This window comes from Tamandua tetradactyla, chromosome 6, assembly GCF_023851605.1.
Source record: "Tamandua tetradactyla isolate mTamTet1 chromosome 6, mTamTet1.pri, whole genome shotgun sequence".
NCBI classification, from domain to species: domain Eukaryota; kingdom Metazoa; phylum Chordata; class Mammalia; order Pilosa; family Myrmecophagidae; genus Tamandua; species Tamandua tetradactyla.
The window spans coordinates 51,895,259-51,918,834 of NC_135332.1; the positions used below are offsets into that span (position 1 = coordinate 51,895,259).

General features: G+C 51.5%; 3 protein-coding genes across 20 annotated transcripts in view; 1 reads left to right on the forward strand and 2 right to left on the reverse strand.

Annotated features, from left to right (window-relative positions):
• Nucleotides 1–7,972, forward strand: part of SUPT6H (SPT6 homolog, histone chaperone and transcription elongation factor) — a 31,475-nt gene extending 23,503 nt beyond the window's left edge. The window contains exons 28-37 of the mRNA XM_077165307.1: nt 103–243; nt 1,627–1,822; nt 2,216–2,454; nt 3,026–3,139; nt 3,310–3,434; nt 5,055–5,167; nt 5,454–5,531; nt 5,625–5,791; nt 6,301–6,488; nt 6,729–7,972. Of these exons, the coding sequence (XP_077021422.1) occupies nt 103–243; nt 1,627–1,822; nt 2,216–2,454; nt 3,026–3,139; nt 3,310–3,434; nt 5,055–5,167; nt 5,454–5,531; nt 5,625–5,791; nt 6,301–6,488; nt 6,729–6,915 (1,548 nt within the window). The 3' untranslated portion in view covers nt 6,916–7,972. The remainder of the gene's footprint in view (nt 1–102; nt 244–1,626; nt 1,823–2,215; nt 2,455–3,025; nt 3,140–3,309; nt 3,435–5,054; nt 5,168–5,453; nt 5,532–5,624; nt 5,792–6,300; nt 6,489–6,728) is intronic.
• A 554-nt stretch (nt 7,973–8,526) lies between these two features.
• On the reverse strand, nt 8,527–16,288 carry PROCA1 (protein interacting with cyclin A1). Of its 14 annotated transcripts, none has more exons than XM_077165325.1 (6): nt 15,805–16,288; nt 15,408–15,584; nt 12,009–12,095; nt 10,096–10,231; nt 9,675–9,833; nt 8,527–9,578 (listed from the first exon to the last, which is right to left on the reverse strand). In XM_077165325.1, exons 1-6 carry the CDS (start codon nt 15,893–15,895, stop codon nt 8,918–8,920), a joined length of 1,311 nt encoding a protein of 436 aa, XP_077021440.1. In that variant the 5' UTR covers nt 15,896–16,288; the 3' UTR covers nt 8,527–8,917. The 14 variants fall into 14 exon arrangements, with proteins under 14 accessions (XP_077021440.1, XP_077021442.1, XP_077021439.1 ...); XM_077165327.1 differs by having other exon boundaries at nt 9,675–9,881; nt 15,408–15,579; nt 15,805–16,286; XM_077165324.1 differs by having other exon boundaries at nt 9,675–9,881; nt 15,805–16,286.
• A 2,477-nt stretch (nt 16,289–18,765) lies between these two features.
• Nucleotides 18,766–23,549, reverse strand: RAB34 (RAB34, member RAS oncogene family). Of its 5 annotated transcripts, none has more exons than XM_077165342.1 (11): nt 22,354–22,453; nt 21,528–21,650; nt 21,237–21,328; nt 20,402–20,470; nt 20,218–20,319; nt 20,056–20,120; nt 19,879–19,930; nt 19,613–19,694; nt 19,433–19,523; nt 19,228–19,335; nt 18,766–19,148 (listed from the first exon to the last, which is right to left on the reverse strand). In XM_077165342.1, the coding sequence occupies exons 2-11, from the start codon at nt 21,579–21,581 to the stop codon at nt 19,081–19,083; spliced, it is 783 nt and encodes a 260-aa protein (XP_077021457.1). In that variant the 5' UTR covers nt 21,582–21,650; nt 22,354–22,453; the 3' UTR covers nt 18,766–19,080. The 5 variants fall into 5 exon arrangements, with proteins under 5 accessions (XP_077021457.1, XP_077021458.1, XP_077021459.1 ...); XM_077165343.1 differs by having other exon boundaries at nt 21,528–21,629; nt 22,354–22,441; XM_077165344.1 differs by having other exon boundaries at nt 21,528–21,606; nt 22,354–22,382.
• Nucleotides 23,550–23,576: the final 27 nt, after the last annotated feature.

Here is a 23,576-nt window from a genome sequence, read left to right on the forward strand (position 1 = left end):
GTGTCAGTAGTGAAAGAAATTACAACAGCATGGCAGTTCTTTTCTGCATGTGTGATCTCCAGAATCAGAATGATTGAATTCCTCTCCTCATGCCCTTTTCAGGTGTGGAACCACTTTGACAGTGGTTCATGTCCAGGCCAGGCCATCGGTGTCAAAACACGGCTAGACAATGGTGTCACCGGCTTCATCCCCACCAAATTCCTCAGTGACAAAGTGGTAAAGCGACCAGAGGAACGAGTGAAGGTAGTTGCCTGGCTGGGCTAAGGCACCTAGGCAATTTTTAGCCACCCAAATTTGGTTTTCCTTAACTTTGGCTCCCCTCACCAGCAGTTAGGCTCTGTTCCCAGAGGCTGCTGGTGGGGAGAGAGTTTCAAGGAGGATTTATAACTAGTTGAAAAAAGCCTGAGTGAGAAGCATCTGAATGAGTAGCAGCTTTTGTTCATTGCCTTTGTGAACTGTCATCAAGTTGTCAGGTCTTTGGGTAAGGGCTTCTCTTCATATGTGGGAAATTGGAGCTGGGTCCAGCAGGCAGGAAGCGAAGGGCCAGCATTACATGCTGAGAAACAGAAAGGCTCTGCCTGTTCTCCGGCCAAGCAGCGTTACCCTAGGAGATGGAAAAGAACGTATAGTACAACCTCTGTGCACAGGGAGCCTGTGAGGTTCTACATGCAAAACCAGGTGTCACCCAGAAAGAACACTTAAATAGTCTGTGCATGAAAAAGTTTGGAGTAAATCTCTAAACTCTTTTTTTTTTTTCCTTTTGGCATGGGAGGCTCCAAGAACTGAACCCGGGTCTCTGACATGGCAGACTAGAATTCTGCCACTGAGCCACCATTGCACCACCCTAAGCTCCTTTTCTGTTCTAGGATTCTCCTACCATAGCTGTCATTTATTATGCCTCCACTAAATATCAGCACTTGACATTATAAATGTTATCTTTAATCTCGTTTTGAGGGTGAGAAAACTAAGGTTCACAGAAATTTGAGTGTCCTGTCTGGGAACGCCCAGTTTGTTAGTGACCTGGCTCGTAGTCAGACCCAAATCTGCCAACTCCAAAGACCATGTTATTTCCACTGAAGCACACTGCTCTTGTTCCCTGGTTCTGAATGTTATGAACTCCTAAGAGATATGGACTTAGGAGGACAAGGTTGGAATTCCTAATAAATTAAGCTAGGAAGGTATTCAGAAGAAGGGCAGCCATGCAGAGTGACTGGCTTTTGCCACTGTTTTGCCACTGAGGGACTCAAGTTGGGTAAAGTACAAAGAAAAAAATATATTTTGCCTTCCTTCCCTCCCCCCAAAAAACGGGGGAGGGGGTAAGGCAGATTTTCATTGCACCCTGGGAGCAATAACTGGGCAACTTTGTGGGAGAAGGGAATAGTGCCAGTAACAGGACGAATCCTAGTAGGTTCTAGTTGGTTTTCCTGTCTAGAGTTGAAGGCATCAGCTCTAGAAGTCTACAGACCAGGCTCAACCCCAGATTCTTGGTCTGCCACTCAGTAGCTGGGTGACTTTGGACAAGTCACTCCACCTTCCAGCCTAGACTTTGGTTTTGTCATGTGGGAAAAAAGGGCATTGGGCTAGATAATCTTTGTCCCTTCCAGCTCTAACGTTTTGTGGGTCTAGGTGGGAATGACCGTTCACTGCCGCATCATGAAGATTGACATTGAGAAGTTCAGTGCAGACCTGACTTGCCGCACCTCAGATCTCATGGACAGGAACAATGAGTGGAAACTGCCCAAGGACACCTACTATGATTTTGATGCTGAAGCAGCAGATCACAAACAGGAGGAGGACATGAAGCGGAAGCAGCAGCGGACCAGTGAGTGTGCCCCACCCCATCCCTCTGCACCCTGAATCTTGGCAGCTCTCTTGTGGACAGCTGCAAGATGCACATGTTCCTATATCCCTTGACTCAGCCTTCCATTGGGAGAGGCTTCTCAGCTTTGAGTTCTGAGGCCTAGATCAGCAGTCATTGGCATGGCTGAAACCCAGGGCCTCTTGGGTCACGTTTTCTTTGTCATTGCAATGTGACTCTTAAAGTTTAATTCAGCATCCTAGGAACTCAGGTCAACACATTCTCCATATTAGAAAATCTAGGCCCAGAAAGAGTCTTGGAATCCCGTAGTAGGTCAGAAGTTAAGCCCTGGTTGTCCCATCGCTGTCAGCTCCTCACCTCATCAATTGGTCTGTACTTCTTTCCTGCTATCTTCAGCATACATCAAGCGAGTGATTGCACACCCATCCTTCCATAACATAAATTTCAAGCAAGCAGAAAAGATGATGGAGACCATGGACCAGGGTGACGTGATCATCCGACCAAGCAGCAAGGGTGAGAATCACCTGACAGTGACCTGGAAGGTCAGCGATGGTATCTACCAGCATGTGGATGTCCGGGAGGAGGGCAAGGAGAATGCCTTCAGCTTGGGAGCCACCCTGTGGATCAACAGTGAGGTGAGAGCCAGCCCTTGCCTGCCTCCCGGCCCCACTCCTCTTCCAGAAATTGGCCAGTTCTGGCTGCTTTTGCCTGACTTTAGTAACTTGTATGCATCATTTGTACTTTAGCTATTCAAAGTAACAAGACAGGAAGTTGTCTGTGAAATGAGTCATATGATCTCAATTTTGTATATTTTGCCTGCATCTTATCTGTCCTCCAAATTTGAAAATAACTACCTAGAGAAGACCAGTGTAGGGGAGGAGAAAATAAATGCACATATGAATGCGCACACATATTTGTATCAAGTTCCTTTTTCCTGTTTTCAGTGAAGAGAAATCTCCTGAAGTTCCCTAGTATTTCCAGTACCAGGGGAGAATCAGAATTATGACTTTTGTACCCCTAAAAGCTCCATAAATCCATTCTTGACTCAAATGGATGGATAAATTGAGGGGATTCTGCATTGGAGTGAAGTTACAGCAGGGGTGGGAAACCTAGTCCTTGGGCATACTACCCACTCCTAGGTGACTTAGATAATGACCCAGGAGTCTCAGTTCTGTGACACGTGGGGCCTTTACTTTCTTCCCACAGGAATTTGAAGATCTGGATGAGATTGTTGCACGCTATGTCCAGCCCATGGCTTCCTTTGCCCGGGACCTTCTGAACCACAAGTATTATCAGGACTGCAGTGGTGGGGACCGCAAGGTGAGCCCAGGGCCCTCCAAGGGATGATACCTCCTAGTGACTTAGGATTTACAGTTTCCCTTCAGTCTAGGAATGCTGAGGTGATGAAGGCCATGTACATCGTGTATGCACCAGACCTTGTGTACCAAGCATGCTGCTAGCCCAACCTCTCCCCCTCATTCTACCCCCAGAAATTAGAGGAGCTGCTCATCAAAACTAAGAAGGAGAAGCCCACCTTCATCCCTTATTTCATCTGTGCCTGCAAGGAACTGCCCGGCAAGTTCCTACTGGGATACCAGCCCCGGGGTAAACCCAGGTGAGCACTGGTGCTGAGAAGGTGCTGCCGCCGGGGTCCACAGATAGGCCGTAAGGGAAGTTAGAGGCCCCCCAGAGCAGTACTCACTTAGCTTCTGCTTGATTGCCTTTCTCCTCTTATCTGTTTACAGCCAAGGCCGAGGATGGAGGTGGGGAAAGAGGGTGATGATTAAGAGGCAGATGTTCACATGAGTAGGGTGCTCTCATCAATCCTATGAAACAGGAGTTCCCTTCACCCTCATTTCCCTCCAAGAGAGGGATCACCAGACACTCTTCTGACCCGGTTGGCAGTAATCAGAGGCCAGCGCACTGGTCTCTGCTTCATCCTTTCCAAGAAGTTTCAGCACGCTGTGGCTCCCTGTTGCTGTTGGTCCTAACTCTTCTTCCTCTCGTCAGCCTGTCCTGCCCTGTCTGTGTAACCGACAGACTGGCCTTCCTAAGGTTTTGCTTTATCTGAGTCTCCCTAGTGCTCACCCTGGACTTACAGAACAAAGCCAATTTCTGTAGACCTGCTTCTGTGACCGTTACACAGGCCTTTTCTGCACAATCCCCACTCCAATCCTTGGCCAGAACAGATGCGTCTTATCCTTGTAGTGATTGCATTTAATGCTCAGCTTTGACTGTATTGCAAGGGCTCAGCAGCCAGATGACAAGAAGCCCTAGACTCTGGACCCTGTGCCATCCTGGAATATTGTGCTCATTTCTTAGAAGCCCTTTCTAACTAACTCAACGAGGTGCTTCCAGAGGATGGCAGCTGGTGCTTGGGGAAGCTGGAAACAATATCCCATGAGAAACAGTTGAGGAAAACTAGGGACCTTTAGCTAGGAGCATAGACAACATGATAGCTTTCTGTGGAAGGGATAACAGACTCTCCTTGTAGAACTAAAAACAGTTAAGTAGAAGATTTAGGAAGCAGGTTTCAGCTCAATATAGGTAAAACACTTGGCAATATTTAGCATAGTGTAGGGCCTGGGTAGCTATCCTTTATTGCACAACTGTGCTTTAGATATTGTGATCAGTGCTTTATGTACCAGTTTCATTTAATGCTTACATTCACCATGTAGGGGGTTTAAGCACTATTCTCATTTTGCAAATGAGGAAGCTACAACTCAGTTAAGTGTCACATCACTGGTGAGTGGCAGTATTAAAAGAAACTAGAACCAGATCTGAACCCAGATCCCATCCCCTTAACTGCTCTGCTGCTCTGCAGAGGTGTTGAATGAGGGCATACTGATCACCTTCCAGGGGTGCTGTAGAAAGAGTCCTGTTTATGAGGAGTTGTCCTTTGCTGCCCTGGGAGGCCCCTTCCAACCCTGGCATTCTGTGACTTCAGCCTTTCCCTCACCTGCAGTACATAGCCATCATGGTGTCTTCCTTTGCCAGCCCATGGGTAGCACACAGGGCTGCTGACTACCTGGCCTGGACTGTGTTCTGCTGCTGTGTGCTGTTCGTCTCCTCATGCAGAGTGCAGCTGCCCTTTCCTGGGTCAGGGACTGGCTCTTTGATCTCTCCTTTCCCCTAGCACCCGGTGTGGCCACTTCACACGGTGGAATCTGTTCTGGCCACTCTCTCAAGGCTGACCCAAGTGGTATCTGATGTCTGTTTCTTTCCAAAATCCCAGGATAGAATATGTAACGGTGACCCCGGAAGGATTCCGGTACCGGGGCCAAATATTCCCAACTGTGAATGGACTTTTCAGATGGTTTAAGGATCATTACCAGGATCCTGTACCAGGTAGGTTGTGTTCTCTCCTGACCTGGAGCGTGTGGTTGGAGGGACACTTAGGGCTTGGCTCTGAGTAACCACTGGCCTTTGAGGGGAGGGGGTTAAACCTTGGTTGTCACTGCAGCTGCGTACTCTTACTCCGACCTTCTAGAAGCAGGGAGCTTCTCCATCCATTCTGCCTATGCAGCTTCCCTTCCTTTCTCTACCTACCCTGTACCTTCTCCAGCCACCCTGAAATGTGATACTACAAGTATATCTCTAGAGGGATATAACTAACTATAGCCATTTCCTGCAGGCATTACCCCCAGTAGCAGCAGCAGGACCCGGACGCCTGCCTCTATCAACGCCACCCCAGCCAACATCAACCTTGCAGGTAAGGAGCTTTCGCCTGTGACCAGAGGCGGGGGTGGTGGGAGGATAGAGCTTGACGGACTTTCACCCCATCTCCCACCCTGTGTGCTTACAGACCTGACGCGGGCTGTGAATGCCCTGCCCCAGAACATGACCTCACAGATGTTCAGTGCCATTGCTGCCGTGACAGGCCAAGGACAGAACCCTAACGCCACCCCAGCCCAGTGGGCCTCCAGCCAGTATGGCTATGGCGGCAGTGGAGGGGGCAGCAGCGCTTACCATGTATGTGGCTTGGGGAAGCAGCTCCCTGCAGGGCAGAGGGAGGGGGGCAGATAAAGGGAACAGACATCCTTTGCCAGCCCATGCCAGTAGACTGGCCTCAGGCACTGCCCATCACCAGGGGCTTCATATACACAGATGGGGCTGCCGTGGCCTTGTGCACTGCTTCCAGCAGATGTTCCTTTTCCCTAAGACCATCTGAGGAGAAAGGGAAAAGAGTGAACCTGACCTTTGCAGAGTTCTTGGGGATCTTGGGGACTCTGCACCTGCCCCCACCCCAAAATCTCATGTAGTTGGGAATTGTGGGTCCTGTCATTGTGCCAGGTCCCATCCCATCAGCCTCCTCCTGATGGCCAGGCATGGTGCCACGTCAACTGTTGAGAACCATGCTCTTCTTAGAAGGTTCCCTGGAAAGCTCTATACTGAGGCCAACTTTTCAGCTTACCAGAAATTCCCAGCAAGACCAGATAAACCCAGAGGTCATTTCTACTTAATTGTTCATCCCTCCCCAGGTGTTCCCAACGCCAGCCCAACAGCCAGTGGCCACACCACTGATGACCCCCAGCTACTCCTACACAACCCCAAGCCAGCCCATCACCACACCACAGTACCATCAGCTACAGGCCAGCACCACCCCACAGTCTGCCCAGGCCCAGCCCCAGCCCTCATCCAGCTCCCGGCAACGGCAGCAGCAGCCAAAGTAAGTATATGAACCACATCACAGAGGCCAAGGGGCTTAGACTAGACTGGTGCTCTGAATTCCCTGCAAGCCCAAGGGTAACTGGTTTCTGGAGAACAGAAGAAGGCAAAGGGGCTGCTCCTCTCAGGTGTAAGGTCCCTTTCTGCAAGATGGAAGTCCATCAGTGATTGGTGGGAAGGCTTCTTTCTTGTGAGTCCCTGGAGAGTCCTGATCTCAAAAGCCCTATCTTCCTCTTCCCAGGTCCAACAGCCATGCAGCCATCGACTGGGGAAAGATGGCAGAGCAGTGGCTGCAGGAGAAGGAGGCAGAACGGCGGAAACAGAAGCAGCGGCTGACACCTCGGCCTTCCCCCAGCCCTATGATCGAAAGCACCCCCATGTCCATTGCTGGCGATGCCACCCCACTCCTGGATGAGATGGATCGGTAGGGGGCCTGCTGCTTGGACTCTGGTTACCTCTGAGGCTGGGAGAGGCCTGGCCACCCACTGCCTCACGTCCTGCTCCCTCCTTTTCTGTCCATAAAGTGGCATGAAGTGACGATTTCTGGTGGTCAGCCTGGATGGGTGACAGGCTGGATGGCCTTGCGAACTTGAGCTCAGTGTACGCTAGGCAACAATTTTCCCGTTCCAGACCCTCACTGACCACCTGCCCTGAGACCAGGCTGGGAGGGGAATGTGGCAGGGAGGAGGAGGAGGAGGAGCAGGAAGAGGAAGAGGAAGATGAGAAAGAGAGTGGAACAATTTTGTATTCTACTCCCTATAAGCCATCTTGAGCTTCTGCCCCCACTTGACTCTGGGCTGGGACCGGGGCACCAAGCTCAGCACATGAGTCTCCCCTAACTCTTCTGGGGAGAGGGATGCTATTTATTCAGTTTGGGGCAGGAGGGAGAGGAGGGGAAAGTATATCTCTCCCTGATGCCAACAGTTCAGGTGGCTGCTGAAAGCAGGAGAGAGGGGCCCAGCTGAGCAGTGCTGATCTGCCCGGCCCATGCCTGGCTGTCCTCATGCACCTGCTGCTGCCGCCGCTTCCTGCCTGTCGTTTGAATAAACAGTGTTTCTACAGAGCGCTTGCCGAAGCCTCTCTCTCCAACTCTCCAGTTCTTTGAAGGGTGGCTTTCAAAGCAGTTTTGGAGCTATGAAGACAGCTCTTCTGGTTTATCCATCCAAAAGCAGTGGTTCATTACAGTTAAGAGCAGGCAGTTTCTAGATCACGTTCCTGCTCCACCTTTTCCTAGCCCTGCAATCGGGTGCAAGCTGTTTGATGTCTCTAAGCCTGCTTTCCTATCTATGAAATGGAGATGTTAATACCTACTTCGTGGCCTGCTGTGAGGACTGAGATATAATGTGTATAAAGTACTTAGCCCAGTGCCTGGTCCTTTGTAAGCCCTTAATACATGTTCATTGCTCTTTGTATACTCATTCAAACCCAGCCACCCTGTCCACTGTACTACCTGGCTGTTGGAGAAAGGATTTCTGGATTTCTTAATAGCTCTTCTCTCCCGTTTTTGCTACCTGGGCCTCAGTCTTGGTCTCTAACAATACCGCTAAGCAATTCAAGGGTTTCTGCCCCCAGGATGGGCCCAGCTTCATCTATTCCCCTTCCTTCCTCCACTGGCCCTGGAAAAGGGAGATGGATGTGGCAGGAAATCCAGCCCAGCTTCGAAAGCAGGGTCTAGCCATCCTGGCCCTGATCCCTTTCCTTAGCCTCACTGCCTCCTCTCTTCTGGACTCTGGTCTCTTCCCCTGTGTATCTTCACAAAGGGCTTCATCTCACAGCTTTGAGAGTCAATGTTGTGGCTAAGCAAAGAGATCAGGAAAGGCCGCTACTGCCCAAGCCTGTTAAGCTCATCCCCCTAATTTTCTGCATTCAAAATCTCTGCCAGGAACTCATTTCCACTCCCTTGACCACAAAAGGTCTACAAAGGACCAGCAGGAACAGAGCCATGCCAGCTGGGAAGATCCTATACCCTCTGGTACCACAAGCACCACCTTCTGGAAGGTCGCTTAGAGGAGAGAAAGATCAGGCACAGTGGCACAGAGTGGAGCAAAAGGTTCAATTTATTTGGGGTTATCACTGCAGACAATACTGCATATCCCAGAAGCGGAGTCCACATAGACCAATTTCCCAGTAGAGGAGAAACCCTCCTCCCCACCCCAACTTAGGTGTGTGTACTCTTCTGTCCTGGTCCTAGGATATTAGGAAGCAACAGGGCTGTGACCCTTCCCTTACCTCCAGTACAACAGTAAGGGTCTCTTTCCCACCCACCTTCCCGTGGACTTCCTCCTGAACAGCTGGATTGCCCTTCAAAAACCCTGCAGCCCTGAGCCCCTCCCCTGCCCCAGAAGAAGCCCACTTGGAGGGAGAGAGAACAGCAGCAGGGGATTAGCTAGAGGCTTGATGGCATTTATTCTTCACCCTTGTCCCTTGGCCTCAACTGAGATTGGGGTTTGATACTGGGGGAGACTTCCTCTTGATTACCTTCCCGCCTTGTGAGACTTTGGGCCCATTCTTCTTGGCCTGGACTGTGTTCTTCTCTCTCTTCTTGGCTGAAAACGCCACAGTATCCTCACTGGAGGGTTCCTCCTGCCCAGCATCGTGGTAGCTGTCCTCGCTCCCCGGGCTTTCCGGGCTGGACTCGGACATCCTGGCCAGCTCTCTTGGGCTTAATGATCGACTCAAGTCTGGAGGGGAAGACTCTGATTTAACTGGGCTCTTCTTCTTAGTCAGCTTGCCTTTCTTGACTTTTTTCTTCAGCTTTGCCTTCTCGTCTGTCTCTTCCTCCTTGTCTTTCTCTTTTTCCTTTTTCTTCTTTACCTTCTTGATCACCTTGCTGCCCTGGCTTTTCCCTGTGGGGCTCTCGGAGCGCCAGATGGTGATGGGAGCTGCCGAGTCAGGGCTACCCGTGATGATCCCAGTGACCGTGCCGGGGCCGATGTCAGGGCGGGTGGCAGTAGGCCCCACCTGGGTCGGAATGGGAGGTTTTCTTTCTTCCTCCTCCTCTTCCTCTTCTTCATTTAGGTCATCATCCCCAAACTCATGGTGGATGGGATGGTGGATCACGGCCACAGAGATGGGCCTGTAGCTTTTGCACCTGTGGAAGACAAAGGGAGGGAGCGAAAGGATTGGTAGGGTTGGCGTCAGTGCCCACTAGCGCCTCCTCTGCCCCCGTCAGCCTGCCAGCACTCACCAGCCATACCAGACCCGCTCCACACACTCTTCTTCTGGGATGAGCTCAAAGCAAGGGGACGGAATGATGTTGAAGCAGGTTGAGCCCACATCTCGGGAACAAGTTTGGTCTGCATCTTGGGAGCTGCAGCTGTTTGCCTTCTCTGAGCATTCCTTCACACTGCCACACACAGGACTCTCAGCCTGCCTCCCATGCCTCCGTGACTCCCTGAGGGCCCAGAGTAAGAAGCCTGAGGGACAGTGGGTTTCCGCCAGACTCTGCCCAGACTGCCAAAATATCTCCTCCCCAGGGCAGAGCCAGTTTTAGAGCCCTGGGACTGGGCTGGTAGTGCCAGGTCAAGGCTGGAGGAGGGCAAAGTTTAGAGTCTGGCTCAGCCCAGGAGTCTGTTAAGCTGTGGGTCCCCCAAGGTGGGGACCCTTACCTGGAATCACAGTCACAGTGGCTGACAGCGTGCAGGTGCAGGTTGCAGTGGCTGTAGTCAGAGGTGAAGGGGTGGATGATGTGCCCAGTACATTGCTTGTGTTTCCAGCAACACCTGTCAGTTTCCTTGAATTCACCTGAGGGGGCAGAGGTCAGAGTCACTGGGTCAGCAGCAGCCTATTTCTGGGCCTCCCTTCCCCCAGAGCTCAATCTAAAGGCCACACTAAATGCACCTGCCACTACTTCCCTGCTTTAGACTTTCTAGGGCTCTGACCCCAATAGGTACTCCAGGTGCCAGCACTTCCCTTTCCACATCTACCACGTGAGCCCCCTGCCCCTGCAGAGTTGCAGGGAAGTGCCCAGTGCTGTACCTGATACGCAGGTCCTTCCCTTGCTGTCCTGTGACACCCGGCCTCTTCCCCTCCACTGACTTCTTCCACACCCCTCAGCCAGATGCTCAGCGTTATCATCAACCCTACTCCACAGACTGTGCCTGGAAAACCCTCTTAACGGGCAGACTGTGGAGCCCAGAGCCCCACTGAGAGTGCCCTGCGATTGTAACCAGCAACAGCAGCTTCAGCTCCTATGTTTCATTGCACAGGCCCTGTGGCCCATGTCCGAGTCCTCAAAGCCTCTGCAGCCTCTCTAACCCAACCCCTCCTGAGCCTGGAGAGAAGTTAAAACTAACACCACCCCTACATCCTACTCCCTTTCCCCCACCTTACATCACTTCTTAGACTCCAGTCCCTTCTCTTTCCCTTCCTACTTTCTTCTCCAAGCCCTTTTTCTTCTCCTTCCTGACACCTTTCTCATACCCACTCTTTATTCTTTTCCTCAAATTCCCATTCCCCACCTATTCTCTCTCCCTCATCCTTAGAGCCCTAGACTTTTGAACAACGCACCCCCTCACCTGAGCCTAAGTCTCCAGTCTGTCTCTCAGGCCACCATCCAAAAAGTAAACACATGAGGTGATTTCAATGTGTTTCTCCCAGCCTGAGAGCCAGGTCCCCCACACCAGGCAGAGGACAAGATGGCGTCTACTGCACTTCCCTGGGCAGCCTTACTACCAGTTCCCTGTAGACCCTGCCCTACCCTGGCCCAGAGAAGGAAGGGGCGGCCACCAAAGAGTTGCCGTGGCAGCCTGCCTTGGGGAGCTGGGGCTGGCCTAGTTCCCAACAGGCCCCGAGGACTGGGCTTTTATCCAGCTCCCACTAGGGGTGGAACTGGGGTGCGACCTCTTGCTGGCCACCAGCCGGAAATCAACCTGGGCTGTAAGTGTGTTAATCCAAGTGGCCTTAATGCTTTAGCCTCATCCCATATTCCTCCTTCCCCTCCCCCCACAGGCTGTGAGGCTCCCAGGTCCCTGCCACACCCCTGGCCCCCTTGGTCACCTCCCTTTCTGCTTCCTCTCTTCCTGTGCCCTTTTCTGTGCCCTAGGGGAAATAAGGAAGGAATGGATGGCAGGACCTGGCTGGAATATCATCTCCATGCTGCTGAACTGGGGCAAAGGACAGCATAGTGGCAAGTGCCCTGAATTTATGGTTAGACTTCAGTTCAAATCCTGCCTCTCACACTTACTAGAGCTGGGTGATCAAGGGTAAGTTATTTAATCTCTTGGATTCTCCATTTCCACAAAATGAGAGTAGTCATAATACCCACTTCGCATGTAGATGGCAGGACTCAATTCAGGATGGGAAAAATATTTGTTCACCATAAAGTGCTATACAAAGGAAAGAGGTGATTGGGGCCGCAAGGAAGGGGCCCTCTCTGGCATCAGGAGAGGATGGGGGGATGGAGGGGCCTGGTAACCCTTTCAGAACTAAGTGCTTCCCTCCTTCCTGCCTTCCACTAGGTCTTAGCTTTCCAGGGTGAAAGGTGGAGGGGACCCTGGGGAACAGATCCCCTTGGACGAACCTTCCGAGGAAAAGGTAGATGCATCAGTGCTGGATGCCACACCAGCCAGCAGGTGTCCTCTCTCCCAGCTGGGTAACCTGTTTATATCTGAGAGAGTACAGAGTGGAGGCAGCAGCAGCAACAGCAGCCCCTCCCCATTGCCATTCAGTCACCAAAGGTTTCTGGAGAAGCCCCCAGTAGTCAGGCCTCAGCTGCATCCTAGAGATGCTGTTAAAGAACAACACCCAGCCTCTGACCTCAAGGGACTGGGGGGTGGGGGTGAGCGAGGGGTAGGTATTTGAACAGATAATGACCTAGTGTGATACAGACACTGATAGAGGGGGAAATAGGGAGAGGTGGCCTAAGGGGGCACAGAGCAAAGGCACCTACTGAGACTGGAGGAGAGGGTTTTGGAAGACTTCTTGGAAGAAGCATCTTTGGAGCTGATTCTGGAGTGGGGAATAGAAGTGAGCCAGGGTCTAGGCACAAAGAGGCAGTTCCAGAAATTGCCCAGGGTATGCGGAGCCTAGTCAGAGGGTGTATCCAAGCCAAGCTTTGACTGGGACACCAGGTCCCCCAGCCATCAGCAACCACAGGATACAATCTGCCACTTTCCCTTTCCTTCCCACAAATAGCTTTGTCCTTTGAGGCATTGGAGGTGAGCTCTGTTTAAGGAAAGGAATTTGATTGCTTAGGGACTGCAGCCAGGCCTTCGGTGGTACTTGGTCATCCTTCTACAGGTCCCTGGTCAGCTCCTTCTGTTCCTTACAGCACAGTAAGTACTCAGAATGTATTAAATGAATGAATTAATGAAACTGCAAGTACCTCCGTCAAAACTCCTACCCCATTACTGTTCCTCTCAGCAGATAACTTCACTAGCATTAGCGTGTAACTGCCCCCACCCTCGCCAACTCTTCTCCATTGTGGGGAAGCAGCATCCTTCCTTCTTCCCAAAGTACCTAAGCTCTTTGTCCCAGCCAAAATTTCACCTCCCTCTGTCTTTTTTCCAGCAGGTTATGAACATCTTTAAACAATCAAACAAAACACCGTTCCTCCCCCTGCCCCGCCTTCTTCTTCAATCCAAGTTTATTCACTTATTCATTTGACAAAATGGCACCATTGAGGAGGCCCAGTTCACATCTTCAGTGAGCTCAAGGGTCCAGCTCCTCACCCCTTCTATTCCAACTACTTGCAACACAGCAGCCATCCTGGTCCCTCTGTCAGAACAGCTCAAGTAAAGGCCACCAGTGATTTCCTAATAGCTCCTTTTTTGTCTCATCTCATTGATCCTACAAGCCAACCAATTTCTTTCTTCTTTAAACTCTCTATTCCTTTGGCTTCCCTGACAAAATCTTTTTGTCTTTTTCATCCAACTCTGACTTACCTTTTCTACCTTCTTTGTTGTTTATTCTTCCTCTGTTTTACCTCTTAAATATTGGTAATTACTAGGCTTTTGTCCTTGGCCCCCTTCTCAGAAGACTCTACAAGCTTGTCCTAGCTAATGTTACCCATTCCCATGGTTTCAATATCCAGCAATAAAGTAAACTCCAACCCAAACTACTTTCCTGATCATATACTTCCTCATAGACTTCCTCCAAACATCTTAAACTCAGCATATCCCATATGAACCTACCATCTTCTCCCTACTCCTCATGAGCCTCCTCTTCTTGTATCCTCCATTGCAGAGAGCAACAGACATCTAAGCTAGAAATCTAGGGATCATCCTTTCCCTTCACATCCACATCAACCAAGACCAAGTCTTGCCTTTCCACTGCCTTCTCCCCATATCTCTTGAATTGATCCCAGGGCCCCTGTCTTAGTTCAGACCATCATCTCTGACCTAAATAACTCCAGTAACCCCCTTTCTGGCCTCCTGTCTCACTACTCCTTTCCAAACTGGATTTTTTAAAATGCCAATTGGACCACCAGATTCCACTGCCTTCAGGATCAAGTGCAAACTTATCATGACATAAGAGGCCCGTAGGACCCAGGCCTTGGTTTCTTCTTCAGTTGTCAATTCCTCCAACTCATCCATCTCTCCTACTTCTTGCTCTCCATTCCTTCCCTCCTGCCTCCCACTCTGCAGGAACACCTACTCATCTTGGAATGAACAGTGCTGCCCAAGTAGAATGGCCATGCCCACCTTGTGCCCCTTTACACTGCCACAGTATTGGAAACCTATGAAATTCACATATTTACTTTGGAGATCCTTGAAGAGCCACCTATGTATTCACAGAACCTGGGATATGGAAGGAGCTTAGGAAATGAGGTTGGCTGACTGATTGAATGAATGAATGAATGAGTAAACTAGAATAAATCCCTGGTTGAGCCACAAAGAGGCATTGGCATTGGAGACTCCACTCAGGGTTCAAGCCTGGGGGCTTTTCTAGAGAAAAAGAATTGGCCCAGGATGAGCATCTTCTCAATGCCAGGAACTGTGCTGGAAAAAATAGGCCTTTGATTCTAAATACTCACCACAGCCCATTCCCACGGATGGGGACAGAGTCTCAGAGAGGATAAATTACTTGTCCAAGGACACAAGTTAATAGATGGCAGAGGTAGAATTCAATCCTAGGTTTTCCTGTCTCCCCAGCCTTTGCTCTTAGCTCTGTCTACTTAGGGTTGGCTCAGAGGCACATATAAGCAAAGGGTCACTTCATATATTATGAGTTCCACGGTCAAGTTTCAAACCAAAAGTCAGCTCCCTATCTAAAACCTCCTGTCCTTCCAGCTACTATCCTCCTACTACAACTACTTTTTAACTTCAAGACTGCTAAATTCTCAACCTCTGATTTTTACTCAATTCTACCTCTCCCTAGCACCCTTATCCAACCTGGACCCTAAGATCGGGCCATCGGGCCTAAGCTGGGGTCGGAATTCAAACTTGGCTGTGACTCCATCCACTGTACTTGCTCTCCCCAGAGTCACCATGAAAAAGGCTCATACCTAAGGTTCATAGCCTGTTTATTTCCCACTAACTCCTCCTAACTCCTATCACTCTGTAAATAGAAGGAAGGCCAGAAGGGGAGAAAGGATTTAGTAACTCTCAGAGCTAAGGAGGGCATCTGCCTTCTTGATCCTCAGAGGGCAGAACACTTGCAGGAGGTGTGACTGAGGTTGGACACGGGGAGATTCGTAATGAATGAGGAGGGCAATAGCCAGAAGGGAGAGGAAGGCAGGTGGTCTTCTGGGGCATTAATCCGGGGCGCAGGGCCTGGCGAAGAACTCACAGGTGATGCTCATTTGTACAGAATCTTCCGCTTCCCGCGGGCCGAGGAGTTCCTCCCCGCTCGCGGCACAAGGGTTGGGGTTCCAGGTTGGACACCAGAGCAGCAGAACTGGGGAAAGGAGGGAGGGAGGGAGGGACCAAGTAGGGGAGGGAAGAAAAGGGAGAAAGAAAGGGAGGGGCAGTGTGCACACCTCCTGGGAAATGTCGCTCTGGCCCCGCCCCATCCGGAGGTGATTGTGATGTCACGCCTGGAATCCCCAGACATCTTCCTGCCCTCAGGGCCTTGGAACCACGCTTCATGGGAGGAGGCTCGGGTCTTCCGCTGAGTTGCTGGCAGAAGTTGGAGCTCCGACTCCTGGGGGCCTGCCCTAACCGAACCCGCGGGCGATCCTCTTAGGTCCTCAATACCTCATATCCAATAACTGGCCCTGGCTCGGCATGAGCCCTCCCCCAGGCCCTGGCCCCGCCTCCCTAGCCAGTACCCAGTCTTCGGGTTTCCACCCTCCTTGGGTCTTCGAGCTGGTTCCTTCATGCCACGCCCCCAGCCCGAAGCCCACCCCAAATCTTCTGCCCCGCCCCCTCCCTTACCCTTGCTACTGCTCTCATCCCAGCCGTCGGTCTTGCCCTCGGTCTCTTCCGTAGTCCACCTTTCAATCGTCAGTGTCGTCCTGACCCACATCGCTTTCAGCCCAGTTCTGCGTCTCTGCTGGACTTTCTCCTCGCAGAAGTCCAACCCTGAACCTCAGTTTAGCCAAGCCCTCGGACCAGGCGTAAACCCCAATCTCAGCTTCGCACAAAGTCCAGCCCCCAATTCAGTTTCATGCTTGCTCAATTTCCCCTCCCAACCTCCCCAACTCTAGGCTGCGTTGTCTTCCGGGACCAAGCCTAAACTTTAGCCTCGTTCTTCATCCGGGGCCTCCTGCTCCTTCCAGGCCCCTTTTTGTCCCACCTTTAACCCTAGCACCTCCCCTTTCTCTCAGGCTTAAACCGCTCAGGCCCAGCGGTCAGTCCCATCCCTCATTCCTCTCCAGGCCTCCATCCAGTTCACTCCTCCCTTCAGATGCTAGCCCCGCCCCCAGCCCCGCCCGGAGCCCCGCCCGCAGCCCCGTCTTTAGCCCCGCCCTAGTAGGGCTCAACCTCACACTTCGGCTCTGCTCCCCGCCCCCCCCCAAACTGGCCCCATTCCAATGCTTCGCCGCCTACCTGCTCCCACCCTCCACCCTGCATCCCTCCTGCGCGAACAGATATTCCTCTTTGCACCCCAAGCCCCGAACTCTCGGCTGCGGCCGTGGCGTTGGCTCCCAGTCCCACTACGGCAGCCCCCCAGAGTCCCTTCCTATCCACCATGGGACAACCAGTCCCGAAGACAGGACGTTTATCTCTCCATAGACTTGCCGCGTCTGGATAGCAGGACCAGCTGTCTTCGTGGTGGCCCACACACACCCCTCGCACCTCATACCCTTAAATGCAGTATACACACTCTGCAAATGCACCTGTCACACACAGTGCACATGAACAAGCCACTCACCACACACAAATACAACATGCATACCTGCACGTGCCCCCCCTCAGACATAGAACGCAGAGTCACACCCCTGCTCACCACACACTCCACACCACAAAAACCCACACGGGTACTAGTGCAGGTTTTACATACACACACACTGAGCTAACAAGCTCTGCAAAAGGCCAGGGGCGAGGAGCACTGTCCTGTGAGGACAGGAGTGGAAAAACACAATTACAGGGTAGTGTGAAAAAGTGTTAGAGCCATTGCACTTCCCAAACAAACAAAGCCAAACAAACAAAAATTGAACAAATGGTGCTGCAATAATGGGACAGTCACATGGAAAAAGAACGAAATAGGACCCTCCCCCCCCACCATACAGCCTACAAAAAGAAAAAAATAGGAAGAAAAGTAAAAGAATTAAAAAAAAAAAGTGTTAGAGCCACATCACTGGCATTCTAGGACCCTCAATTTCTCATAGCACTAGTGCTCCGGAACCAGGACAGAGAGAAGGGTAGAGGGTGATGTTTAAATCTTCTTTCCAGCATCAGGAGCCCCTCTCTCTGCCCATGCTCTGTCAGACCTGAATTTCACCATCATACAGATGCAAGTCTGAGTGGGTAGGGACGCTGCCTCCACCATAGTTCTAGGGAGGTCTAGAACAGCAGGTGTTATTAGGATTCTCTAGAGAAACAGAATCAACAGGAAATATCTGTAGATATAACATTTATAAAAGTGTCTCATGTAACTGTGGGAACGTCGAGTCCAAAATCCATAGGGCAGGCTGTGAAGCTGACGACTCAGATGGAGGGTCTGGACAAACTCCACAGGAGAGGCTCATCAGCCAAAGCAGGAAGAGAGCCTGTCTCTTCTGCAACCTCCTTAAAAGGCTTCCAGTGATTACACTGAGCATCACTCATTGCAGAAGACACTCCCTTTGGTTGATTACAAATGGAATCAGCTTTGGATGCAGTCAACGTGATCATGATTTAATTCTATGAAATGTCTTCATAGCAAGACAGGCCAGCACTTGCCCAAGAGAAACAGGTATCACCATCTGGCCAAGTTGACACATGAACCTGACCATGACAGCAGGGAAGAGGAAGCCAGGAGAAGGAAGGTCTTTATAAGTAGCAGCAAGGTATGCAGAAAAGCCCACACTTCCAGGAGAGCATGGCTGGGCAAGAACGGAACCAGGAACTGAAAGGACAGGGCACACACGAACCTGGAACCTGGAACCTGGAGCCAGAATCCGTGTTCCAGCCTTGGCTCTCCATGACCTCCCCAAATGACACCAGGCCACATGGGTCCCTCCTTTGTTAGCCAATCCTTGGCACTCATCAGATGCCAACAGTAAAACAGGGTCTCAGTCACTCTTCTCCCAAATGATTAACATAATAGCTAAGGTTTTTTGAATTCTTCCTATGTGTCAGTGCTTTATTTTATTTCATCTACACAACCTCACAGTATTCAGTATCACTGGCCCTATTTTAGAGATGTGGAAATTGAGGCACAGAGGATAACTGATTCACCTGCATTCTCATTGTTAGTAAGGGTGGACAATGAAGATTCAAATTAGGGTTTCTAATAAGAGCCAGGCACCCACCCTCCCTGGGTCTTCTGGTCAATCCAAAACACAACAAAAACTCAATCACTTCTGTGTTACCCTCGGGAAGACAAGATGAGGGTTAAAAAAAAAATCTAGAAATATATCCAAAGGTAGAAATTTGAATATAAAAACAAATAGGGGTATGATAAAAATTTTTTAAATAATAAAAACTTGGGTCTCATAAAAGCACCAAGTATGAGGACGCAAGAATGCATACAGGGAGAAGAGACCAGAGGAAAGGATTCCCAAAGCCAGCCAATCAGCTCACACCCAGTGAGAGCCCAGTGCAGCCTCCAAAGCGCCAGTCTTCCCGGGGCCTGCCCAAGGGCCAGGAATGGCCAGAATACCATCAAGAGACTGTAATTCCCAAGATCTGCATACAGCCCTGCCCATTTCACATCCCTCATTTCCAACAAAAAGACTCCAGCTCCCAAAGTGTTAGTAACAGATTTTAATACATAAGGCACACTGTGAGGCTGGGATCATGGGCATTCTCATGCTCAAAGGCCCCGCAGGAAGAATAAAGCAGCAGGGATCACCCTGTACCCTGGAGATCCTCTAGAGAGCAGGATGGGCATCCAGTCTCTGGCTTAGTACCTGGTGACAGGAAATGATTAGCATGGTCTGCAGGTAACCCTCAGGGGGCACTGCCACTAAAGAGCAGCTCTTTGGTCTAGAAAAACAGTCAGTGCAAATGTCCAGGGGTCAAGCTCTGGCACAGTGCCCCAGAGCTGGGCAGTTCCCTCACCCCTCATGGGCAACATGTGGGCTTCTTCTTACTGGCAGTTAGATAGAGGTTGCTGTCATCACTGTTGATGCCTGAAGAAGGAAAATATGTGAAGCAGGGATTGGAGTTCTCCTTTTACTCTCTACCACCCTCATCCAGGTGGGCACTCACGGACAACATCCCCAATACGCCGGGCCCCCGATTTCTCCAGCTCAGCCAACACGTTGGCCTCAAAAGTCAGTGCCGCCACACGGAAGAAGAATTCCCGGACATTCTCACCTGACACAGGGAGCAAATGGCATTGGAGACAGAGATGAAGTGAGAAGGAGAGGTAGGAGGGAGTGGAGCCACAAAAGGCCTGATGCCTATGACTCACCAGTGAGAGATGAGACTGCCCAGTACTCAGCCTTCATCTCTTGGGCCACCTTGAGTGCGTCTTTCTCCATTAGGGAATACTGAGCAGGAGTCTAAGGGAAAGTCAGAGTCAGCTGGCGGGGGAGTGTCCCCCACCAAGTTGGGCAATTCCCCATCCCCAACCCCCCACTGGCACACTCACACTCAGATCCTTCTTGGAACCCACAAGGAAGAGAAGCACACTGGAAGGATCATTCTCCTTGAGTGCATCAGCTAGCCACTGCCTGCCACAGAGGGGCAGGGGTGAGTGAGCCTGACTGGCTCCCCTCTAAGACATTCATATGTCCACTTATCCCCTTACTGGTCTTAGGTGCATTCTTCTCCTTCCCCAACATGCCTCTGACCACCCATCTTTTCTGAATCTTCTCTTCCCAGAGTACCCTATTATATTTCAGCATCCCCACATACTTGGTATGTTCCAGGGAGGCCACATCATTCAGGTTGAAGACAATGATGATGGCTGGAAGAGTGGCAGAAACAGCACCACGTTGACGGGGAAAGCACTGCTGGCTCATTTCCACAACCCTAATTTTGTAGCCACGTGCATTCTAAGACCCATCTACCCCACCTTACCCAGCCCTTTACCTTGAGCCCCTCGGTAGTAAGTTGATGCAATGCATTTGAATCTCTCCTGTCCAGCAGTATCCCAACTGGGAGGAAGGAGGAGTAAAGCACAGGTGCGTGTGGGGAGATGGGGGGTAGGTACTAGGGAAAGGGAAGGTCAGAAGGGATAGCGGAAGCACTCACAGCTGAAGACTGAAGGGAACGCCCAACACCTCAAATCGTTCCATCTCAAAGTCCACTCCAATGGTGGCCTTGTAATTCTTATCAAAAGTGTCTTTGCAGAACCTAAGGAGTCATCAGATGCACTGGCCCTAAGCCCAGTCCACCTGGCTTCTCCTGGCCCAAACCACTTCCAGTACTTTCTTACCTATTAATGAGGCAAGTCTTCCCCACCGACAAGTCCCCCACCACAATGACCTTGGAGATCTTAAATCTGCTGGACACAAGAGTAGGCAAGAGATGTGGGCAACAGTCCTTTTACCCTAGATGCCCCCAACAAGGTACAAAAAGGTAGGTGCACCTAGGGCAAGATTATCATAGACACCAGGCCTCACAGCAGCTGCCTGGACAGATGAGCTGGGGAGAAGGGGCACTTTGTGCTTCAGAATCAGAGACCTGAATTTGAATGCCAGCTCTGTCATTGATTGGACACTTATGACATGACTTTGGGCAAGTTAACTTTGCTTTTCTGAGCCTCAGTTTCACTTGATTGTGTTTTTGTGAGGTTAAAATGAGTTAAATGTCCTATATTCTAATAAACCTTTTTCTCATCTTTTTGTGTCTCTGAAATTAGGCTGGTTCTTAAAAGTAATGGTGTTTTCCCTGTGATAATACACAGTAATAGTAATCAACACCCTGCCTGGTACACAGTAAGTGCTCAGTTAATGGTAGCAATTATTAATATTACTTTTTTTTTTTTAACCCAAAATGGGAGTCATCCCCCTAGGCAGAGTCCCCTACCCTTGGAGTTCAGTGGAAGGTGTATGGGGGGACCTGAGCTGGGCACCACCCCCATGTTGGGCATTTTTACTCTTTCTCATAGGACTATCTTAACAACCCTTTTGGGAATAAGGTAGAAAATAAGGGCTTAAAAATACAGCTGGCAGAGTCTGAAATCTAATTCCAAGGGTGCGGTTGTGTACCCCTGCTGTGGCTACAGGGTTTCCTGGGATTCCCTTTGTCACAAAATGTCTCTCACTCACCCCACGGTGCCCGTCCGGTGCTCCTGGCAGGCGCAGGTGACCCGGCGGTGAAAGTCCTTGTGCACGTGCAAAGCAGCCTCCTTTCTCATGCACTGAGTGAGAGGGGTGGAGGAGAACAGGCCTCACCCACTCCCTTGTCCCGCAGCCAGGCAGCCCCGGGGTACCACCCAGAAGCAGCAGGCCTAGCTGGGTGGCACGAGTCCGCCCAATCTTTAACAACCCGTCTGGTGCCGCCTCCTTCCCGCCCATACCCTGCCGCAGCCAGCCGCCCGACGTGGCCCTGGCGCCTACCTGGGGCAGCTCGGCCAGGACGCGGTCCCTTCGCACCGGAGCCAGGATGTTCATCTTGCCTGCGTCCTAGCGGGATGCCCTGCGAAGGCGCGGAGGCCGGATCTGCCCCGGCGACCCGGGCCTCTGAGGACCAGAAAATCCCGGGCGGCCTGGCTGTCTCGACTATAACTCGGGGCCACGGGCGGCCTACGAGAGCCCGCGGCTTAGGAGACGCCACGACCACTGCCGGCTACAGGGGTGAGATCACCCGGCGCCGAGGCGTCCCAAAGACGATTCGGGGTCGGAGAGATCCCTCCACCGCCAGATGGGAGCGGGGAGTCCTATTCCGGGGACGGCCGGGTACGCGCAGACCCTACAATAATGCGGGGCCGCGGAGACTCGACGACAACTCGGGGCTGAGGCGTCCCTACCATGACAGAACGGCCCCGAGGCACCGAGCGGCCCCGCCACACAGGGACAGAGTAGGCAGGGGCGGCGCTGCCAGGGCCCCCGGGCCTCTAGAGGCGGGGACGAGGGGCTCAGGCCTCTGCACTGCGTCGCATCCCACTCGGGTGGCCCTCCGCGGGCGCTGTAACATGATCCCCGGAAATTCCTGGAGAAGGGCCGCCCACTGCCCCTCTCCAAGGCAGTCCGGGACTTCGCTGTCTGCCCCGGCCCCTGCCCCCTCCTCTCCCCTAGGTTGCCCAGTCTCTGGCTCCTCCTCCAGACTCCTCATCGGGCATCAGGACTGAATCAACCCAGGCATGAGCCTGTCAGATGGAGAACCACCAGGTCGTTCTCCCCTGAGCCTCTATGCCGGGCTGCAACTCCCCATGGAGACCCTTACCCAGCTGAATTGATGATGGGGAATCCGTGGTTGCTGCGCAGCATCTGGCGAGGCCAAGAGCCGGCGAGGAGGGAAAAGGGGGAAGAAGGGGCACCGGGGAGGCGGCGCTTCCCTTCTCAACTCCTGGGCCAGGACGTGACTCATAGAGTTCTGCTCCCACTTGCTCTTCTGCCCTGGAGGGGGGAGTAGGGAGTGAGGGTGGGAGGTGGGCACACAGAAGGGGTGCCAGTGAACTGGATGCCCACCGAAGAGAGAGAAATCTATCCTCTCCAAGTCTGCTGTGCAGATTGGGGGTGCAGAAAACCAAGCTGCCTCCCTCCCTCCTATGGAGGATAAAGAAAGGCTAGGTGGACCGGGAACTCCGCCGCTCCAGGTGGACACTATTCTGGGGCTCGGAGACTTCCCAATGGTTTAGGCGTTCATTGTTATGACGCCACTGGAATCTAGCCCCCCTTCCTCCCAAAGGACTTTTTGCAAAGTCCTGCAGGATAAAAGAAGGAGCAGCGGACAATCAATCTCAGGTTAAAGGTTCCAAGATAGAAGGAAGATGGAAAGGGCGGGGTGGAGAGGCACAGACCCTCTGAGAAGGCAAACTTGAACATTACTAAGAATCTGAGGATGCAAAGATGATTAGGGTAGGGGAGACTTTAAGGGAGGAAATTATTCCCAGGAAGGACCAGCGAAATCCTGGGGAAATCTGTGCACTGGATATTTGAAACATTGGTAGAACCAGAGCATCATAGGGAAAATGCATGGAATCTGACAGTGTCACAGATAAAGGAGAGCAGATGTGGCCGCCATGTAACTCCTCTGATACTTTCTTCTTCCACTCCTCCTGACTGGACTACTTCTGCCACCAAATCACAGTGTTATTGATAAACCAGGTCCCCTCTCTGCACTTCAGTTTCCACAGACCAGAGGGAGGTGGCCCAGGAAAATCCTGCTCTAACGTTCTCAAAATTTGTTTCACTCTCCCCAAGTCAACCTAAGTGTATAGTTCCCAGTTTGCAGTGTTACAGTCTCCTACCACAGAAGTTCTTCTCTGAGGCCGGAAGTTGGTTACGATGGGCAGCAGGACCAAGCCACAGGTCTGAGCACATAAACTTGTGTCCCTCGCAAAACTACAACTCCCAAGAAGCTTTAGAGCCTTGCGAGGGGCGGGCTAGTGCATGCCTCGTCCCTCTCGCAAGGAAAACCTAACTACCATTCCCAGCGAGCGCCAC

Excerpts from the sequence above, each read along its gene's own strand:
- PROCA1 (XM_077165324.1), bottom strand. The coding sequence starts at position 15,895 with ATGTGGGTCAGGACGACACTGACGATTGAAAGGTGGACTACGGAAGAG. Across the intron at positions 10,232-12,008 it reads ATCTACCTTTTCCTCGGAAG|GTGAATTCAAGGAAACTGAC; the intron begins GTTCGTCCAAGG and ends CTGCCCCCTCAG. Across the intron at positions 9,579-9,674 it reads GAGCGGGTCTGGTATGGCTG|GTGCAAAAGCTACAGGCCCA; the intron begins GTGAGTGCTGGC and ends TGTCTTCCACAG.
- RAB34 (XM_077165340.1), bottom strand. The coding sequence starts at position 23,453 with ATGTGCTCAGACCTGTGGCTTGGTCCTGCTGCCCATCGTAACCAACTT. Across the intron at positions 19,524-19,612 it reads GTTCCAAGAAGGATCTGAGT|ACTCCTGCTCAGTATTCCCT; the intron begins GTGAGTGTGCCA and ends ACTTTCCCTTAG. Across the intron at positions 19,336-19,432 it reads GGCAGTCTCATCTCTCACTG|GTGAGAATGTCCGGGAATTC; the intron begins GTGAGTCATAGG and ends TCCCTGTGTCAG.